The sequence below is a fragment of the Saprolegnia diclina genome, assembly GCF_000281045.1.
Source record: "Saprolegnia diclina VS20 unplaced genomic scaffold supercont1.101, whole genome shotgun sequence".
NCBI lineage: Eukaryota > Oomycota > Saprolegniomycetes > Saprolegniales > Saprolegniaceae > Saprolegnia > Saprolegnia diclina.
This window is the reverse complement of record NW_008246168.1, coordinates 51,520-69,280: the sequence shown is the minus strand read 5'-3', so window position 1 is coordinate 69,280 and position 17,761 is coordinate 51,520. Positions and strand designations below refer to the sequence as shown.

Below are 17,761 nucleotides of genomic sequence, written 5' to 3'. Positions count from 1 at the left end.
AATGTGCAGTTTGGCTTGGCCAAAAATGACGTAAGCGCAACTATTATTTGCAGTGTTTTCATCTGTCCTGTTCCTTGCGAACAAGCTGGCTTGCCTTCTAGAGGACTGATGTACAAGCCGCATGTCGTCGGGGTGGGTAGTTTGTTTAAACGCATGCGTTATTTCCACACTTGGTTGGACTGGTGTAGCGGTTTCACATAAATAGACTCACTTCCACAGCAACACTGTTTCGTGCGTTGGGGAAATACTGTCATCAGGTATGTGTTTAAAACACATAACACTATTAAAGGCATATCGACTTTGCCCCAATCATGTCATATGTATTAAATGGTGTGCGACAGAGAGTTTTCCATATTGCAGCGACCACAGGATGAGCCGCCACTCCAAGAACTCGACGGCAACGCACCACTTTACGTACCGCGAGAAGCAGGCCGCGGGCCATGGCACGCTCAAGCGCCGCTTCGGGAAGGACGCGCAGCTCGCGTTCGGCAGCTGCTGCCTCTGCCTCAAGCCGATCCTGGACAAGATGGAGCCGCTCGCGAGTCCTTGCGGCTTCCTCTTCTGCAAGGGCTGCATTTACGCCAACCTTCTGGCACAAAAGAAACAGATCAAGCTCAACGTGGAGGCCTTCAAGGCGCAGGAAGAAGGTCGCGCGGCGAAAGACGAGGCGACCAAGCACGAGGCCGAGCGCACGCAGCTCGAAGCTAAAATGAGCGGCACGACCGCCGTGCCCTTCAAGAAGAGCGCTGCAGAGCGCGCTGCGTTGCAGATCATGTCGAAAGTCGACCTCGAGACACTCGAAGAAAAGAGCCATGAGCTCAAGCGCACGTCGTTCTGGGTGCCGGGCTTCACGCCAACGGCCGAAGTGACGATGGACAAACCCGACGAGCTCACGCGGGACCCGATGAGCAACAAGCCGCTGAAGCTCAAGCACCTCATGCCCGTGCAGCTCAAGCGCTCCGAGAACGAAACCAAGGGCGAAAGCGTCGTTCTCTGTGCCGTACGACCCTTGCGACGCCATCTCGCGACTCTCACCGGCTATGTAGGTCAGCAACAAGGCGATCACGCATCAAATGGCCGTGCTCCTTCGACCGTCGGGCCAAGTGATCATGGAGTCGTGCCTCAAAGAGATGGTGACGCCATCGATGACATGCCCCATCACGGGCCTCAAGCTCCGAACCAAAGACATTGTACATCTCCAGGCCGGTGGCACGAGCTACAGCGCTCACAGCCAAGTCGAAGCCAAAAAGTACCGACCGAGCATGACTTAATAAGAAACTCTCTTCTTGTTTTTCGATACGACGACCATCGACCACCATCGCACGTCGTCTCTACTGCCGCAATCGAGTTATCACGACTACACTACACGAACGACCGAGTGTCGGTCCCGTCGGAACGGTGTGTCCCCCTGCAGCGCGTTGAGCGGACCGTACTTGTCGCGCACGTTGTCTTGGACGAGCGCCGTGGGCATACCGCAGCGCAGCTGGGCGCGGATCACAGCGAGCTCCTCGTTCAACAGCGCTGGAACGTGGACGACCCATGCCGCCGACGTGACGCGTTCCGGTTGCTGCTGCACCCAAATAATCTGGGTCGGTGCCACGCCTACACCACGTGTCTCCGCTTGGGCAGCGTCGCGATTGACAGTACCTTGTGCCACGAGGCGCTCGACGCACGCTGCATCCCCGTGCTCGAGTGCGACAATGAAGACGCCGGCCGTCTCGACTACCTCGCTCGATACGACGGCAGTTGCAACAATGTCTTCTTGCAGCAGCCCTTGCGTGAGCGCGGCGCCATCAGCATACACGTAGACATTGCTTGTCGGCGTGGCTTGCGCGCGGCCGACAAAGCCCGCTACGGTGTGCGCCACCACCGACGACGTGTTGACAACCACGTCGCACGACGGGTGCCCCAGCAGAGGCGGGATCGCCCACGGCGATGCGAGCGCGACAACAGTCGCATCCAAGTGCCGCGCGAGCGCTATTCCACGATAAGATCGGATATGTACTGGTGTGCGATCTGGGAATACCGTCGGGACCGCGGAAGGGGCGCACGAGGCCGCGCATGGCGTGCACGGCCATGTCAGCCTGCGCAGAGTCCGCAAAGGGCGCCGAAAGGTCGACTTCTAGCAACAAGAGATCGTCGCGAAGCGGGGCTTCGTGCTGCAGACACCACTACGTAGAGAGGCGCCACGCATGAGATCGGGTTCGATGCGTTGACAAGAGGCACCTCGTGCATTTGGATATGGACGTCTTCACGGGACACCGCGTTCCATGCAATCGGCAGCACCCTCGTCGTACTGCTGCTTGCATCGTCTGGCTGTAAAAAGGCGCTTGAGAGTCGCGACGCATCGGGGCTCAGCCGCACGACGCGGTCGAATGGCGCGCGGGTCGCCTCACGGCGTGGCATAGCGGGCGTCTGCAGTCGCAAGAGCTGGTGCAAAAGGCCGTAGCTTGCAATGAGATACCGCATAGCACGGAGGCTTTCGGAGAGCAAGCTCGTGTCGTTCAAGGCGACCGAGGGCAGGCGCGCGGCGTGGCACAGCAGCGGCGACTCGACTGTTCGCCACACAAAGCTATGCAGCACGTTGTGCGTTGCAAAGCGCAGCGCATAGCGCAATGGCACGGGCTTCTTGCAGAGTACGCACGCTTCGCCAAAGCCGAGCAAGGCCACCGCACTGAGCGTCGCCACGACGCCGCGGCCTACGTCCTCCGCGGCCGACGCCATCCTTCGTCACGGTTGTGTCAACGACCAAGCCTGCGCGGATGCATCCGGATAATCCAGGTTTAGCCGGATAAGAATGGTATATCCGGATAAGTGCTGTGTATCTTTGCAATCGTCCGCCTGTCTTTGCCTCGCTCGGTCACACACGAAGACTCAAACCCGAGGAGTCCATGCAGGGAGAGGACCTGCGATAGCACCGTCGGTGGTGCTCGGCCTTGCTCCTGATTCACGGCGGTGGCTACTGATATGCCAGGCCCATCCCGTGTCTTTTTCGGTCGTGGCGCCGGCGTAGCACAGGCTTTCTGCGGTCAATTGCTTGAGCAACCACTTGACGCAGCGTCACCGACACAGATGCAGACGTACACCATTGCGGAAACCACGCACGCTTGTGCTGCGATCAGTGCTAACTTGTTGTCGGCTTGAACGTCTCTTTCGGCGGTTGCAGGCAGCAGACAGGGCGAGCAGGTCGTTCGCTCCTGCACGCAAACCCACCGGACCACATATCCATATGCATTGTTGTCGGCTTGATGGGTATGCAGCCAATGGTACAATGGCAACTACACTCTAGTACTCGTCGTACAGAGTCTTGCGGAATCGTGCGGAACCGTGGCACACCACACTTGTCTTGACGCACCGTGGGATGAGAAGCAATCGCGCGCCAAGCGCGTGACAGACAGCGTCGTAGCCTGGTTCGACACCGTGGTAGTATCCCGCTGCGGAGGTCGACGCGATTGCTCGCCCCGTCTATGATAGCTCCGCTACCGTCCCCGTGAAAGACAAAGACATCCCGAGTTCTCACTGGGACGCGTTCGTGTCGACGTGGTAGCCACGTACGATGTGGTCGGCGCGCCAAGCTAGCACCGGCCGTGAAGGCGCACTTGTGTGTTTGCGCGGAATCGGGCATTGGGTGACGGCCCGATGGGAGCTCCACGGGCGTGTAAGGACGGGAGACATTGGGGTTGACGCGAGCTGAGTTTCTTCGAGTTCACCGTGCACCGCAGCGCGGGACGGTTCAACTGGACGGTTCGTTTTCGAAAGAAGCGCACGCACAGACGCCGAATCTGAGATCCGCGCCACAGCTGAACCGCAACCATTCGGTTGCTTGGCCAACGAGTCGGTGCGCCGTCGGATCCAAGGTCGCCGTCGGATGCGTGCGTCATGGCCCATCACCCTGCACGCTGCACGGTGGTGCCTCGGTACCCAACGCCTTGCGTTGGATGCAGCTGCAATACGACCTTATAGTACCAGTGCTCGGCCCACGTGGCACTGGCACCTGGTCGCGCAGGAGCGAGTGGGATGCCCAGATCCACTTTGGCACGTGCGACAGTCCATTCTGGGATTCGGCCGATCGAGATAATACGATGGCGACGTACCCGCGCATGGCCTTCTCGCCCGAGGCGTACGCCAAGCACATGGCCAATCTCGATTCCGTCCTGCAGCAAGCGCTCTCGGATCATATCGCGTGGCATGAACCGACAATCGTGCTCGACAGCTCGTGGGCGCGGCCGCTCGACAAGAACGGATGGCGCATCTTTGCGCAAACCAGTAGCAGCGCGGCCAAGGCGACGTATGTGTGCACGGGCCGCCTCCACACGAACCTCGATGCGCTTCGCGCGGCCATCTACAACGAGCGAACACCGGCCTATCGGTCCAACTGCGCGGTACTCTACGAAGGCGCGCTCGTCGACGCCGCCGTCCTCAACGTCTCGCAGCGCCGGTCGCCTACCGACGCGGGCCATTTTCTCGGCGTCAAAGTGCTCAAGCTCGCGATTAGCCCGGTGGTCGGCGACCTCGACACGACCCAGCACGACTTTGTCTTTGTCGAAGTGATACTTGATCCGTCGCAGGAAGCGCAGTAACTCATGTAAGCTCATTGGTGCGTAGTACGCAGGGACACGCCGGGACCGGCATGGCCGGGAAACGTACTTTGTCATCTCCGAGCCAATGACCGACCCGACCAAGCCCAAGGGCGCGTCCTCGAGCAAGGAGTCGCTGGCGACCGTCAAGCTTTACCGCACAGCGGACGACGGCAGCGTCGCTGTGACGGTCCGCGCAGTCATTCGGTTTGCGCCCAAGGCCAAGAAGCAACAGGCGTCGACGATGGTGCTCTGGAAAGACATGGGCGTGTACCTCCCGCGGAGCCTCACCAAGGACTTTCTCTCTGTGACGCGCGAAGCGTTTGCGTACCAAGCGCTGCTCTTGACGACCGGAAGCTTTGCGCCAACGCTCTCAAAGAACACGTACGTTGGTATCCTCGCCGGAAGCACAGAAGTAATCGTGGACGGCGTAGCAAAATGTGCTCGGTCTGCACGAAGAGCAGCAGCCTCCTTCGGCGCCATGGCCACTGCCAGCGCTGCGGCCACGCCATGTGCAGCGCGTGCACGGTCAAGCTCTACTGCGTCGACCGACCGTCGCGGAAGCTCTCGGACAAGCTCATGGTCCAAGAAAAGTTTTGCAAGCAGTGCTTTGTCGAAGCCAAGACCTTGCGCTGTGAGCCGATATGACAGCAGTGGGATCGAACTGACCTTCCTACTGCATAGTGCGGAGCGACTACAACACGGACGACGTCGCGTCCGTGCACAGCAGCAACGGCTCGGTCATCTACATTGACGACCCGATGCACGCGTCGTACCACGAAGGTACATATCGCTCTGCTGTCGCAACGTGTGCTCATGCCGGCGGTAGGCCAAGTGAGCCGGTCCGGGTCCGTCGTCAACTCGGTGGTTGGCTCGACGTGCAGCTCGCACGACGATACGTACAGCTCCTCGTCTATGGGCTCGGTGGCGCGGAAGGGCAGCGTGGCGAGCTCGGCCACGACGTGGACGTCGTCGGTGAAGGACGAAGCGCTGCCACGCAAAGTGAGCGCGGCTGATGCCCGCGCAAGCGCCCGACAAGGCGGCCGACCAGCGCGGCGCGGAAGCCTCGAAAGTCAATCGATCGCAACGACTAGCAGCTCGTGGTCGTCGCTGACGAAGGAAGAGATGGCGCTGCGCATCGACGAGATGCACGAGTCGATCGCGCACCAGACGTACCTCATTACGTCCATGAACGAGATGCTCGTCCAGCCTCGTCCGGCGCGCGGGTACGGCGCCAGCGGCGGCAATCCGTACGTGTACCATGACCATCCCACGGCCGCCCCGCTCGGCTACCACGACCTTCCACCGGCCGGCTACGGCGAGATTCCGCGCCCGCCGCCGCCAAGATATCAAAATTATAATAAATATTGAGCGCCGTGGAATTATATTATTTTGGGCTTTTCGGACTTGTCCTGGTTTCCGCCATCTCGTGGATCGCGATGGCACCGAGCAGCAGCGAGCGCTTGACGGACGCCGTGCGGGCGCTTCTTCCGCCGGCGTTCGAGGTCGATGCGATCCAGAAGATGGAACGCACAGAGGACCGAAGGCTGCTCATGGCAGCGCTTCTCCACGACGTGGTCGCGATCACGGCCACGCCCAGCGCTGAGGCCACGCTGCGCAACGTCGTCCGCAGCACGCCGCCAAGCAAGACTAGTACGACGCCGGATGCGCTCAAGGACCGCGGCAATGCTGCCTTTAAAGCCAAACACTTCAAGGAGGCCATTGCAGCGTTCTCGGAGGGCTTGCGGCTACTGACGATCGACGACGAGCCGACGGCGCAGCTCCAGAGCATTCTGTACGTAGTCTACCTCGACGCTTGGCCGCGATTGACCGTAGCATCCGATAGGTTTACCAACCGATGCGCCGCATGGCACGCACTCGGAGCGCTCGAACACGCGTTTGCCGATGCGACGCGCGCGATCACGAGCTATCCGCCGTACCCAAAAGCGTGGTTCCGTCGCGCCAAGGTCCTCGAGGCGTGCGTCGCAACCGATTCCACTCTCGCCGCCACGCTCTGCGCCAGCCTCCGTCCCGAGGTTGAGCCATTGAACATCGCGCGAGACGATCTCGCCATGGCCAAGGCGCTCGTCGAGACGCCGCGAGCCGTCGATCCCTTCAAGGCCGCGGTTGTTGTCTTGCCGCCGCCCCTCGCCGAGACCATCTATTCGCACCCAGCCTACCACAAACACGTCCGCGTCGCCACATCCGAGCTCGCCGGCCGGTACCTCGAGGCCACGCAACCGATCCCAGCGGGCACAGTCGTGCTCGTCGAAGACCCTGTCGCGTCGGCGGGCCTCGACCCCGTAACGCGCTGTGAGAGATGCTTTGCAGTCTGCGCGAACCTCGTGCCGTGCGATGCGTGCGCGTGCGCTGTCTACTGCAGCGACGTCTGTCGCGCGGCTGCGACCACCTGGCACGACGCGCTTTGCTCGATGCACCTGGACTGTCCGTCGCGGCTGCTGCTGCGCGTCGCCATGCAGTTTCGCGTCGAGTCCGCCGTTAGCATCAGTGATGATGTGCGGCCGTGGCGTCGCGACGATGTCTACGAGCTCAAGCGGCTGCTCCATTGCGCGCCGCTTCCAGGAGATATCGCCCGCACGGTCCCGGATCTCGTCATAGCACTACCGACGTGGACGGTCGACGGCTCTGCTTTCGCATTGTGCAACAGTGGACGCGTGGCCGGCTACGCCTTTGTGTCGCACTTGGCGACCGAGTGTCTCGTCCATCTCTACTGCGACGAGGCGTGCTTGCAAGTACCGTCGACATGGCTCCAAGGCGTCGTCTCTCGGGTCGCGCCCGAGCAGCATGTGAGAGTGCGCTCGACCAGCCGCGTGCTTCTTAGCGCGCTCCAGTCCGAGACCGACACGTGGACAAGGGTTACGCCGAACGAGTTCCGCTTCATGGGCCACCGGCATGACGAGCTGTTGACGCTCCACGACGATGTCGAGATGGTCGCGCCATCCACGCTCGTGGCGCGCGTCCTCTACGCGGCCGCCCTCGCGTCAAGTCGAAACCAAGTCAGTGCGTCGACAACCGAAGAGATGGCGCGTCGCCTTCTTGCCGCCGCGAGTCGCGTCTCGATCAACCAAGTCGCGATCACGACAACGGCATCTGCCATTGCGCAGGGTGGCGTCGACGTGGTGGGCCAGGCCCGGCTCGGCACCGGGCTCTTTCCCGCCATGGCCATGTGCAACCACTCGTGCGCCCCGAATGCGAGCGTGCACTTTGATGGGCGCACGCTTCGACTCGTGACAACGCGGGCCGTGGCCCAAGGCGACGGCATCGCCATCTCGTACGGCCCACACCGCGCCAAGATGCCCACGGCGGAGCGGCAGCGAATGCTCCAAGAACAGTACGGGTTCGATTGTGCCTGTGCTGCCTGCCAAGCACCGGTCTCAACCGAGAGAGATGAAGGAATCGGTCGCTTCCTCGCAGCGACCAAGCGCGCGGCCGATGCGATTCATGAGAGGCTTGCGCGTGGCGATGACACGGCGGCGGTAGGTCGTGTCATGCACCACGTTGCCTCATCCTTGGCGTAGCTGCACACCGCAGTCGATGCACTTGTCGCCAGCCGCGTCACGGCACTGCCGCCCAACCACCTCGCGATCGCCGAGGCTTTGGACCTGCGCGCGCAGCTGTGGGCGGTGCAGGGCGACTTTGCTGCCGCGTCGGACGCGTGCGTGCAAGCGATTGCGTTGCTCGAGGCGCACTACGACCCTCTCGACGCAGAGCTCGGGCACGAGTACTTGAAGGCGGCACAGGTACATTTCGCATCTGAGTTGAATCTGTCGTTCATCTCTCTCCGTGCAACTAGCTGCTCTTCAACGCCGAGCGCTGGCCGTCCTGCCGCGTGTACCTCGGTCGGGCCAAGAGGTCGCTGGCGCTCCACCTCCCCGCGACCGATGCACTTTTTCGAGAGATGGCCGAGATGCACGCCTACGTGGCCTCAAGGACATAGTGCGCATACGATTCCTTCTGGCGCTGCGCGACGGACGCCAAGAGCGTCTTGAGCTCGGACGCGGCGGTCAGCGCTTTGGTCGAGATGCTAACGTCGTTGGCCAGCGCGGCGGCTTCAAAGTACACGAGCCCCGCTTCGTAGTCGATCTGGCGCGGGCCCGAGACGTGCCATACGCCAAGGTAGTAGGTCGCGGGGGCGTAGCCAAGGCGCGAGGCCTGCACCCAAGATAAGCTAGATTCAGTGCTGCCGGCAACAAGATACCTTTTCAAACAGCTCGAACGCGCGGTCGTGGTCGAGCGCGACACCGCGCCCGTAGGCGTGCAGGAGCCCGAGATAGTAGAGCGCCTCGGGCACGTCCTAACCGTTGTCCTGCCATGCGTGCAAGGAAGTACGCGCTGTGCGTACGTGGGCGGCGGCGGTCGTGTAGAGCAAAGCTGCTTTGGTCCAGTTGCGCGGCAGCGACCGGCCGTACTCGTGCATGGTCCCTGGCTACCGATCATGTTGACGTAGCCAGAAGAGGCGAGTACCCAGATGAAAAGCACCGCGGGGATTGCCATGTTGCGTCGACGCCGCAAACAGCTAAGCGGGTCTGAGCACGGAATTCTTCTTCTTCGTGAGAGAGGACCTCGGCCGCGCGGGCCATGTCGATGGGGACGCCGCGTCCGTGGTTGAGGAGCCTACATGGCGGTGTAAGGTACAACAGAGGAAGCGAGATGCGGCGTACGTGCCGAGCAGCCACTGCGCGTCGGCGTGGCCGGCGGTCGCTGCGGGCTGGAGATAGGCGTACGCCAGTGCGTCGTCTTGCGGTACCACTACGCAGTCGTGTGTCGCATCGTCGATCGCCTTCCGGCTGCAATCCTCTGTATTGGGTGCGTACCGAGGCCGTCGTAATGGAGCATGCCAAGCGTAAAGGTCGCATCGAGATGGTGCTTGCGTGCGGCGAGGCGCATGTAGCGCAAGGCCGTGTGCATGTCCACTGGCACGCCATGGCCGTAGTAGTGCATGAGCCCCCAGAGGTAGAGCGAATCTACCATGCGAAGAAGACGCGGGGATGGGCGGTGTATCTTGTTGCTATTACCGGCTTTGTCTTGCTGGACGCCGGCGAGGATGTGGCGCCGAGCCTCATCGGCCATGGGCACTTTGGCATTTGCCACATCGAGCCCATAGCGCGGCCCCATCTCGACGCGCATCGTCCCACCGACTCCCAGCATGAGTCCGAGTACTTCAAGCAGCGCCAAGACGACGACGACGGTCGGGCGGAAGGGTCCCATCAAATCGTATCTTGCCAAGTCCGGGAAAAGCCCGGAGCGGCTGTTTGTCGCGCAGAAAAAAGCTCAGAAGCGGATTCAAAAGAGCATCGCCAGTAGACGCCCCATGGAAACGCAGTACCGCGCCCTCTTCCGCTGGCCGCAGCCCTGCACCAGCGTCCAGCTCGCGGGCTCCTTCAACAAGTACATGCTGCTACGAGGTAGAGGATGCTGCTGATCATGGGCTGCGTAGCTGGGGCGACAAGATGGACATGGAGAAGGGCGAGGACGGGACGTTCTCGGTCGTGCTCGAGCTGCCCGTGGGCCTCCACACGTTCAAGTACTTTGTCGACGACGTCTCGTGGAAGTACAACCCCGAGTCGGCGTTTGCCCCGGACGAGTTTGGGAACCTCAACAACTTTATCATGATTGTCGCGAAAGACGAGATCCAGGCGCCGCTCGAGACCATGATCCGCTCCGACGACGAGAGCAGCCTCCCGACGATGAACCCGGTCGCGTCCGTCGCGTCCAAGGCCGTGCGCCTACACCCGAGCTCGTCCAACTCGTCGTCGCCCGGCCTCCGCCCGCTCTCGCCCAAGCTCGTCGCGTCGCCGCTGCTCTTGACCAAGAAGAAGATGGTCGTTGGCGCCACGCCGCCGCTTGCGCGCAAGGTACGATAGCCCCTACTATGACGGTCGCTCGATAGCATGCTCATAGGCATCGACCACCGACGACTCGGAGTATGGCCTCAACGTCACGGACGAGACGTCGCGCGCGGCGCGGTCCGGCTCGATCACGCGCTCCAAGAGCGCCGAGTCGCTCCCGAAGCTCGACGAAGCCGAGATCATTGACCCGAAGAAGCTCTTTGCCGCGCCCAAGCTGCCCCAAGCGGTCGTCCGCGAGTACAGCACCAACAGCGTCCTCCTCGCCGCCCGTACCCAGGTACACCCTCTCACCTTTGCTCATCATGCATCATGCTGGACGCGATAGCATTTTGGCGGCGATCTCGTGACGCAAGAGCACCAAGAGCGCGAAAAGGTAGGGAATGCATGGACCTCCGTCGCTCAGTGAGCACTTGCAGATGGGCGGCCATCGCTCATTCATTGCGGCGCCGAGCGTGACGGTCGGGGCGATGGACCGGCGCCCGCAGCGCAACGGCAAGCTCATGATCGTCTTGGTCGGTCTTCCGGGCCGCGGCAAGACGTTCATTGGCCACATTCTGGCGCGCCACGTACGTTGAAGATTGCATCTGGTACAGCGAACCAGATCTCTAAAATCTGGTAGTTGACGTGGATGGGCCACACGACGCAAGTGTACAACACGAGCGAGTACCGCCGCGAGTACGTGGGTGCTGGCATCAAGCACGACTTTTGGAACCCGGAAAACACGGCCGACTACCAAAAACGCGCCGAGGTACGACCACATCTGGTGCGTACCAGATATCTGATTCGTACGCCTAGATTTCGAAAAAGTGCCTCAGCGACGCGCTCGATGCGCTCACGAGCGATGCGTGCACGTGTGTGGTGTTTGACGCGACGAACGCGACGCTCGAGGTTGGAATCTGGTACTGTGCACATTCGGGTCTGATCGACATCTAGCGCCGCCACTACATTCGCGAAGAAGTCGCGCGCCGGTCGCGCTGCGAGATGCTGTTTATCGAGTCGATCTGCGACGATCCAGATCTGATTGCGATCTCCATCAACGAGATCAAACTCAACTCGAAGGACTACGAAAAGAACACGCTCGAAGAAGTCATCGTCGACTACAACCAACGCATTGGACACTACCACTCGATCTACAAGCCGCTCGAAGACACGGAGGCGTGCTCGTTCATCAAGGTAGAGCAGCTTGCATGTTCTCTCGATGGACACCAGTCTCGCTAGGTCATTGACGTCGGCCGTCAAATGTTTTGCAACCAAGTCTACGGCTACCTCCAGTCGCGCATCATGTTTTTGATGGCGAATCTTCAGATCCGTCCGCGCCCGATCTGGCTCAGTCGCCACGGCCAGAGCATGTACAACACGCAGGGCAAGATTGGCGGCGACTCGCTTCTGAGTCCACACGGCGCCATGTACGCGCAGCAGCTCGACAAGTTTATCATTGCCAACTACCCGGAGGACACGCGGCTCAGCGTCTGGACGTCGACGATGGCGCGGACGGGCCAGACGGTCGAGCGCATCGCCGCACGCGGCCGCACGGTCGTCAAGTGGAAGCAGCTCGACGAGATTGACGCCGGTATCTGCGACGGACTTACGTACCCGCAGGTGGCCGAGCGCTACCCGGACGAGTACCTCGCGCGCAAGCAAAACAAGCTCCACTACCGGTACCCGCGCGGCGAGTCGTACCAAGATGTGATCCACCGCCTCGAGCCCGTCATTACGGAGCTCATGCGCCTGGACCGCCCGGTGCTGATCGTCGCCCACCAAGCCATTCTGCGCGTTTTGTATGCGTACTTGACCAACAAGTCGCCGGAAGAGTGCCCGACGATCGACATTCCGCTGCACGTCGTGATCCAGCTCACGCCCAAGGCCTACCGCTGCGAAGAGGTGTGGCACCACCCCATGTAATCGCGACGACTATGGTGTCCTCACGACACGATATATGAATACACAAGCGCTCTGTTGGACCTCGTTGGCGTCCTACTGGCTCAGCGCCGCTCGTCGCTGGATGCAGTAGATCTCGAGCACGTCGCCTTCGTCGCAAAGCGCTTTGGTTGTCTTGGGCACGCTGCGGTGTAGCGTGGCCGCAAGCGACGTGGCGTCTGGAAGAAACGCCAGGAACGAGTCGATGCCATCGCCGTGGCGACGCTCGACCGACATGAGCACGCGACACGCAGGGTTGGAGGCGCAGAGCACGTCCATCGAGAGGGCGAGCGCCCGCCACGACTGCCCGTACAGCGGCTCGTAAATGCAGTCGCAGCACAGGACAACGTCGAAAGCGCCGTACTTGGCACAAAAGGCTGTCGTCGCCGCCGTGCCCCAGCTCAAGACGGCGGCCTCGACGTTGGACGACGAAGCGGCAAAGTTGCGCCGGATGTTGGTGCGAAGCAGCGGCACAAGCTCGGGCTGCTCCGTGAGGACCACGTGCGGCGCGCCAAGGATGCCAGCGACCATGCCGGGAACGCCCCTAGTTGGCGAGGACTCTGAGGCGAGGAGAATGGGATATGGACGTACAAGCCGGCGCCGAGCTCGAGCACACGCAGATTGCGCACGTCGAGTTCGTTTAATACGTAGTTAGAGATGAGCTCGGCGGCTTCCCACACGAGCGTACCGGCCCACGCAGCGCCGCAAAAGAGCGGCGCGAGCTCGTGCTCGTCCTAGGAAGAAGCAGGATGAGGCTTGGGCTGGCGATGGCAGCGACTACCAGCAGCAGCGAGATGTCGAGGCGATGGCTCTCGTCGACGTCGATGACGATGCGCTCCTCGCAGACCTTGACGGCCTCATGGCGGATCGCAATCGACTTCATCGTCGGCCAATTAATCTGTGATTGGCCCGCGCCGACTCGAGCTACTGTGTGATTGGTGGATTTCAGATTGCCCTTTCTGGTCGCGCCAGATCCTGGATCGCTGTCGATCTGGTCGATGACGCAGACTGGATCGCTGTCGATCTGGTCGATGACGCAGACTGGATCGAGCAAGCCATTGCAGCGTCAAGCTCTCCAATATGCTCTCTTCTCGGGGACCACAAGGACATGGGCTGCATGCACGTCGTTGATGGGGCGCCGGTAATGTTAGCCCGTGAGGCCGACACATACCAGCAGTGAGAAATTATGTAGGGCAAATCTCTTGATCGCGATTCACCTGCGACTGCACGCAGTCCAGCCTTAACAAAGGCCCACCCTTTTTGCTTCCAACTAGGTATCGAGTTGATACTAGCTGCGCTCGATCTTGAATCCTACATGGCGAACGATACATTCGTGTACGTACGCTTTCATCGTACATTGGAATACTGAAACAAGGTTCGAGCGTACAATTGCTGTCGCATTGTACGTAGTACGATCTCAGATCTTATCGCAGGATTGATGGGAGCGAGGTGACAACTCGAGGACCAAGGTTGAGGAAGAATAGACAAGCAGCATGTTAGTTGATTACACCAAGTTGGATGACGTCGCGCGGTCACAGTGAAAGTCATCGGGCACCGTGTTGGGCTGGCGCGTCATGCACAGCACACGCTCCCACGTGCGGCCGACCGGGTCCATGCACCGCGGCGAGTTCTTGGTGACGGCCGTGATCGGGAAGAAGACGGTGCGGTTGGCGCTGAGGCCGACCGTGAAGCCCGTGTAGCCAGCCATCGAGCCGTGCACCGCGTTCTGGCCGAGGAGCATGCAGTAGAGCGAGTCGGCCGCGTTCGCGGGCACGGACCGAATCATGTACGACGGGTCAATGTACTTGACCGTCGCCGTGAGCCCGACCGTCTCAAAGTGCGCAATCAACGCCTTCTTCATAAACTCGCCGATCGGCGGCAGCTTCTTGTTGCCACCGGCGTCGACGACCGCAGACGTCCCGAGGAGCTCTTCACCCGCGCCTTCGGCCACGACGACGACCGCGTACCCCTTCTCCGCGACGACGCGCTCGACGTGCGTGAGGCAGCTCTTGGGCCCGTCGAGGACAATTGGGACTTCGGGAATGCAACACAGGTTGACGTCACCGCTGCTCAGGGTTGCGTGGGCCGCGATAAAGCCGGCCGAGCGACCCATGAGCTTGACGACGCCAATCCCGTTGGGCACGCAACGTGCTTCCACGACCGCGGACCGGATCGCGCGCTGGGCTTCCTCGACGGCCGTGTTGAAGCCAAAGCTGCGGTCGAGAAGGTCGACGTCGTTATCGATCGTCTTGGGGACACCGGCGACCGTGATGCGCAACTTGCGCTGCTGGCACTCTTCGGCGATGATGTTGGCGGCGCGGTGCGTGCCGTCGCCGCCAATGACGTACAGCTGGTTCACGCCGTGGGTCGTGAGGAACTCAATGATCTTTTCCTTGTCAAAGCCGCCGCGGTTCGAGCCGAGGATCGTGCCGCCCGAGTGGTGGATGGTCGAGACCACGTCGGGCGTGAGCATGAGCGGCGCGTCCTTGTCGCTGAGGTCCGTCCAGTTGTGGAAGCCGACAAAGCCCATGCGGATGCCAAAGATTTCGCGCACGCCGTACAAATTCCAGAGCGCGAGCGTGATGTCGCGGATGACGTTGTTGAGGCCGGGGCAGAGGCCGCCGCAGGTCACGATCGCAGCCTTGACCTCGCTCGGCTCAAAGTAGAGCGTCGGACGCGGGCCCGCGCGAAGGTACGCGCGCGAGATGGGCTGCTGGCGCGGATGGCGGCGAATGTCGCCAAGAATCACGTCGTCCTGGGACATAATGCGGTTGTACGTGGCCTTCCGGTCCGCGTAGTCGGTCTCCTCGAGCTTGTCTTGGGTGTCAATGTTGCGTTCATTGGCCGCAAACTTGTTGCCGTCCGGAATCCACGTCGAGAGGTGGGGCACGGGCAAGAGGTACGTCTCGCGCACGACGACGTCCTTCATGAAGCGCATCTCGCCAAAGCCCTTCGGGTGCTTGGCCAAGTACGGCGGCGCCACCTCCGTGACCTCGGGCAGGTCGGCGTGGGCCGACGCGGTCGGCGACGGCGGGAGGCTGCTCATGACGATGGCAGAAGGCAGGGATTTCGGAAATGACGCCGAGGGATACTCAAGTCCGAAAAACGAATGCACCCATGGCCTTTTTCACATCGAAATGTATTTTTCACGTGGGAAATACATTGGATACCCTCTGAATAACGACATGCGCTGGGGTAGACCGTGTGGTGCATCGCGCCAGCTTCTTCCGAGCATCAAAGGCGTGCAAGAGGACGACATCATAGTCGGTGGTTTATCATTGCATTAGGCATGCTGCGAGCGCACGTAAGTTCCCACTACATACGTAATCATCCTCCAAGCTCGTCACGGGCTCGAAGACATGCCGGGCTCGTTACAGTGGATCGTAGCACGGCGCTGCTGCCTTATTGTTGCCCCTCGTAGCTAGCTCCGCGCCGCTGCACGATCGCTAGACCAAGCAAGGATGCTTCGGCCGCCGTAGAAACGCACGGAAATCGCCCCTGTTTGTGTGCGCGGACACAAAGATACTCGAAGGGTCGACCCCGCAGTATTGCGGGAGGTCATTAAACCCAGGGATGCGTCGTCGGCCCTTGATTAACCTCAGAAATCCAGTGGCAACATACGATCTTCACGTGGGCAATCTATTTTTCACGTCTCGCAGTGCGTGCCACACCTTTTCTTTGCTCCGACCGTATCCGGTATCCGGATAAAAATCCCGAAAATTCCCTTGTCCCAGCGCGCGTTTTTGGATCCAACCTCCACATGGACAAGCCGATGCCCGTACATACTAGCGGCGGCGTATAGGAGCTTGCGGCGTCTGGTCGGTCAAAGACGCGGTAAGGAGACGCCAAGTCTGCCGTTGACAAGCCTTCGTCGGCAGTATAAATGGCGAAATTCGTGTTTACGTTAGCCATAAATTGGGTCCCTTTGGCGCGTGGGATTCGCCGCAGCCGCGCGACGAGCTTCGTTGGGTTCGTGCATGTCCACGGCCCCAAATGACTTGACCGGCGTCATGTATACTACTACACATATTGGATGGCTGGCGCTATGGAGGCTGGAATGGGGATGACCGAGGTCCGGATGACGAAGTGCAATGTCCGCGGCTACGTACCAGTGGGCGTTCGATAGAAGAGAGGGACGTTGAGAATGCAAGCACGGAGAGCTGGAAGCCTTGCTTGAAGGGTATTGTCAAGGGTAAACGACCGACGCATGCGACGTGAAGGAATCAGGAAGACCAAGATGGATGCGTGCGCAGCCCAGATGCACAAGTAGCTCGTCCTTCCTTTTGAGATTCGATCTGCTCTGCACTGGCGCGAAAGGTGGGTACAGTCACTCACAGTACTACACCACTGGCGTTGACGTGATGCGAACATGTCAGGCAGGCACGAGCGCGTTGAGATCGATCATCATATTCATGAGCTTGTTGATCGGCTAAAGGCCGCCGACGCTAGTATTGAAGGGATGAGTCGCGGGCGGCAGCTAGGCAACTGGGCGCGGCTGCTGAGCGCATGCATGGGCGCTGATGTATCCATCTCTAATCAAGATATGTATCTAGTATTTGGATCTTGGCGCTCATGACCGGAGGATAAATAAGTTCTCAATGAGATGGGTGGTGTTAAAAAACACCAGGTGAATGCAGTAGCAAGATGCTAGGGGACCGCCAATTTACGAGCGTTCGCCACGGATGCGGCGGGCGAGCTGGATGTCCTTGGGCATGATCGTGACACGCTTGGCGTGGATCGCGCACAAGTTGGTGTCTTCGAAGAGGCCGACAAGGTACGCCTCAGCGGCTTCCTGAAGGGCGAGGACAGCCGAGCCCTGGAAGCGCAAGTCCGTCTTGAAGTCCTGGGCGATCTCGCGGACGAGGCGCTGGAACGGGAGCTTGCGGATGAGGAGCTCCGTCGACTTCTGGTAGCGACGGATCTCACGGAGGGCGACCGTACCCGGGCGGTAACGGTGGGGCTTCTTGACGCCGCCGGTGGCGGGGGCGCTCTTGCGGGCGGCCTTCGTGGCGAGCTGCTTGCGCGGGGCCTTGCCACCGGTGGACTTGCGGGCGGTTTGCTTCGTGCGAGCCATGTTGTTGGATCAATCGATTTTTGAAAATGAAGGGCTGGGTGCCATCCATGCGCACATCGTGTCGTTTTGACAAAGTCCAATGGCGCGCCAGGAAAACATTCCGCCAATCAACATACCTTACCCTGTTACACGCTCTGTCATTGGGTGAGGCGTGGCGCGCACATAAAGTATTCCGCCAATCTGCAGCGTGTATTTTGATACAGCCAATGAAACACAAGCATGCGCGCCCGACGGCAAGGTATATTGTGTATGCTTTTGCACGACGAGAGTACTTGTGCTTCAACGACGTCATTTTCAATTTTCCAGTAAATCGACAAGAACAA

General features: G+C 60.5%; 9 protein-coding genes across 9 annotated transcripts; 4 read left to right on the top strand and 5 right to left on the bottom strand.

Moving 5' to 3' along the window:
* Positions 1-340: 340 nt before the first annotated feature.
* Positions 341-1,302, top strand: SDRG_15753 (hypothetical protein). Its single transcript, XM_008621935.1, has 2 exons — positions 341-1,000; positions 1,047-1,302. The coding sequence occupies exons 1-2, from the start codon at positions 371-373 to the stop codon at positions 1,269-1,271; spliced, it is 855 nt and encodes a 284-aa protein (XP_008620157.1). The 5' UTR covers positions 341-370; the 3' UTR covers positions 1,272-1,302.
* On the bottom strand, positions 1,251-2,992 carry SDRG_15752 (hypothetical protein). The gene is made up of 4 exons (XM_008621934.1): positions 2,227-2,992; positions 2,027-2,171; positions 1,648-1,977; positions 1,251-1,602 (listed from the first exon to the last, which is right to left on the bottom strand). The coding sequence occupies exons 1-4, from the start codon at positions 2,722-2,724 to the stop codon at positions 1,358-1,360; spliced, it is 1,218 nt and encodes a 405-aa protein (XP_008620156.1). The 5' UTR covers positions 2,725-2,992; the 3' UTR covers positions 1,251-1,357.
* Positions 2,993-4,082: 1,090 nt separating this feature from the next.
* SDRG_15751 (hypothetical protein) lies at positions 4,083-5,974 on the top strand (the record flags this gene model as incomplete). The annotated part of the gene is made up of 5 exons (XM_008621933.1): positions 4,083-4,547; positions 4,606-4,961; positions 5,012-5,211; positions 5,262-5,360; positions 5,407-5,974. The coding sequence occupies 5 exons, from the start codon at positions 4,083-4,085 to the stop codon at positions 5,946-5,948; spliced, it is 1,662 nt and encodes a 553-aa protein (XP_008620155.1). The 3' UTR covers positions 5,949-5,974.
* A 42-nt stretch (positions 5,975-6,016) lies between these two features.
* On the top strand, positions 6,017-8,535 carry SDRG_15750 (hypothetical protein; the record flags this gene model as incomplete). The annotated part of the gene is made up of 4 exons (XM_008621932.1): positions 6,017-6,372; positions 6,424-8,074; positions 8,117-8,338; positions 8,392-8,535. The coding sequence occupies 4 exons, from the start codon at positions 6,017-6,019 to the stop codon at positions 8,533-8,535; spliced, it is 2,373 nt and encodes a 790-aa protein (XP_008620154.1).
* SDRG_15749 (hypothetical protein) lies at positions 8,514-9,806 on the bottom strand (the record flags this gene model as incomplete). Its single annotated transcript, XM_008621931.1, has 8 exons — positions 8,514-8,750; positions 8,797-8,892; positions 8,941-9,020; positions 9,063-9,114; positions 9,161-9,212; positions 9,260-9,347; positions 9,413-9,562; positions 9,614-9,806. The coding sequence occupies 8 exons, from the start codon at positions 9,804-9,806 to the stop codon at positions 8,514-8,516; spliced, it is 948 nt and encodes a 315-aa protein (XP_008620153.1).
* SDRG_15748 (hypothetical protein) lies at positions 9,745-12,349 on the top strand (the record flags this gene model as incomplete). Its single annotated transcript, XM_008621930.1, has 9 exons — positions 9,745-9,986; positions 10,036-10,453; positions 10,500-10,724; positions 10,773-10,820; positions 10,864-11,013; positions 11,067-11,195; positions 11,243-11,335; positions 11,381-11,620; positions 11,666-12,349. The coding sequence occupies 9 exons, from the start codon at positions 9,745-9,747 to the stop codon at positions 12,347-12,349; spliced, it is 2,229 nt and encodes a 742-aa protein (XP_008620152.1).
* Positions 12,350-12,359: 10 nt separating this feature from the next.
* SDRG_15747 (hypothetical protein) lies at positions 12,360-13,614 on the bottom strand. Its single transcript, XM_008621929.1, has 4 exons — positions 13,536-13,614; positions 13,146-13,477; positions 12,956-13,098; positions 12,360-12,908 (listed from the first exon to the last, which is right to left on the bottom strand). The coding sequence occupies exons 2-4, from the start codon at positions 13,245-13,247 to the stop codon at positions 12,422-12,424; spliced, it is 732 nt and encodes a 243-aa protein (XP_008620151.1). The 5' UTR covers positions 13,248-13,477; positions 13,536-13,614; the 3' UTR covers positions 12,360-12,421.
* Positions 13,615-13,834: 220 nt separating this feature from the next.
* Positions 13,835-15,461, bottom strand: SDRG_15746 (hypothetical protein). Its single transcript, XM_008621928.1, has one exon. It carries the CDS (start codon positions 15,408-15,410, stop codon positions 13,869-13,871), a length of 1,542 nt encoding a protein of 513 aa, XP_008620150.1. The 5' UTR covers positions 15,411-15,461; the 3' UTR covers positions 13,835-13,868.
* A 1,284-nt stretch (positions 15,462-16,745) lies between these two features.
* SDRG_15745 (histone H3) lies at positions 16,746-17,453 on the bottom strand. Its single transcript, XM_008621927.1, has one exon. The coding sequence runs from the start codon at positions 17,436-17,438 to the stop codon at positions 17,028-17,030; it is 411 nt and encodes a 136-aa protein (XP_008620149.1). The 5' UTR covers positions 17,439-17,453; the 3' UTR covers positions 16,746-17,027.
* Positions 17,454-17,761: the final 308 nt, after the last annotated feature.

What these genes read in the sequence shown, in the direction of transcription:
- SDRG_15753 (XM_008621935.1), top strand. Translation starts at nt 371, where the DNA reads ATGAGCCGCCACTCCAAGAACTCGACGGCAACGCACCACTTTACGTAC. An exon ending in AAAGCGTCGTTCTCTGTGCC is followed by an intron (nt 1,001 to 1,046) that starts GTACGACCCTTG and finishes CCGGCTATGTAG; the next exon opens with GTCAGCAACAAGGCGATCAC.
- SDRG_15752 (XM_008621934.1), bottom strand. Translation starts at nt 2,724, where the DNA reads ATGGCGTCGGCCGCGGAGGACGTAGGCCGCGGCGTCGTGGCGACGCTC. An exon ending in CCCCTTCCGCGGTCCCGACG is followed by an intron (nt 1,978 to 2,026) that starts GTATTCCCAGAT and finishes ATCGTGGAATAG; the next exon opens with CGCTCGCGCGGCACTTGGAT. An exon ending in CGAGCGCCTCGTGGCACAAG is followed by an intron (nt 1,603 to 1,647) that starts GTACTGTCAATC and finishes CACGTGGTGTAG; the next exon opens with GCGTGGCACCGACCCAGATT.
- SDRG_15747 (XM_008621929.1), bottom strand. Translation starts at nt 13,247, where the DNA reads ATGAAGTCGATTGCGATCCGCCATGAGGCCGTCAAGGTCTGCGAGGAG. An exon ending in TCGACATCTCGCTGCTGCTG is followed by an intron (nt 13,099 to 13,145) that starts GTAGTCGCTGCC and finishes GCTTCTTCCTAG; the next exon opens with GACGAGCACGAGCTCGCGCC. An exon ending in CTCGAGCTCGGCGCCGGCTT is followed by an intron (nt 12,909 to 12,955) that starts GTACGTCCATAT and finishes CTCGCCAACTAG; the next exon opens with GGGCGTTCCCGGCATGGTCG.
- SDRG_15746 (XM_008621928.1), bottom strand. Translation starts at nt 15,410, where the DNA reads ATGAGCAGCCTCCCGCCGTCGCCGACCGCGTCGGCCCACGCCGACCTG.
- SDRG_15745 (XM_008621927.1), bottom strand. Translation starts at nt 17,438, where the DNA reads ATGGCTCGCACGAAGCAAACCGCCCGCAAGTCCACCGGTGGCAAGGCC.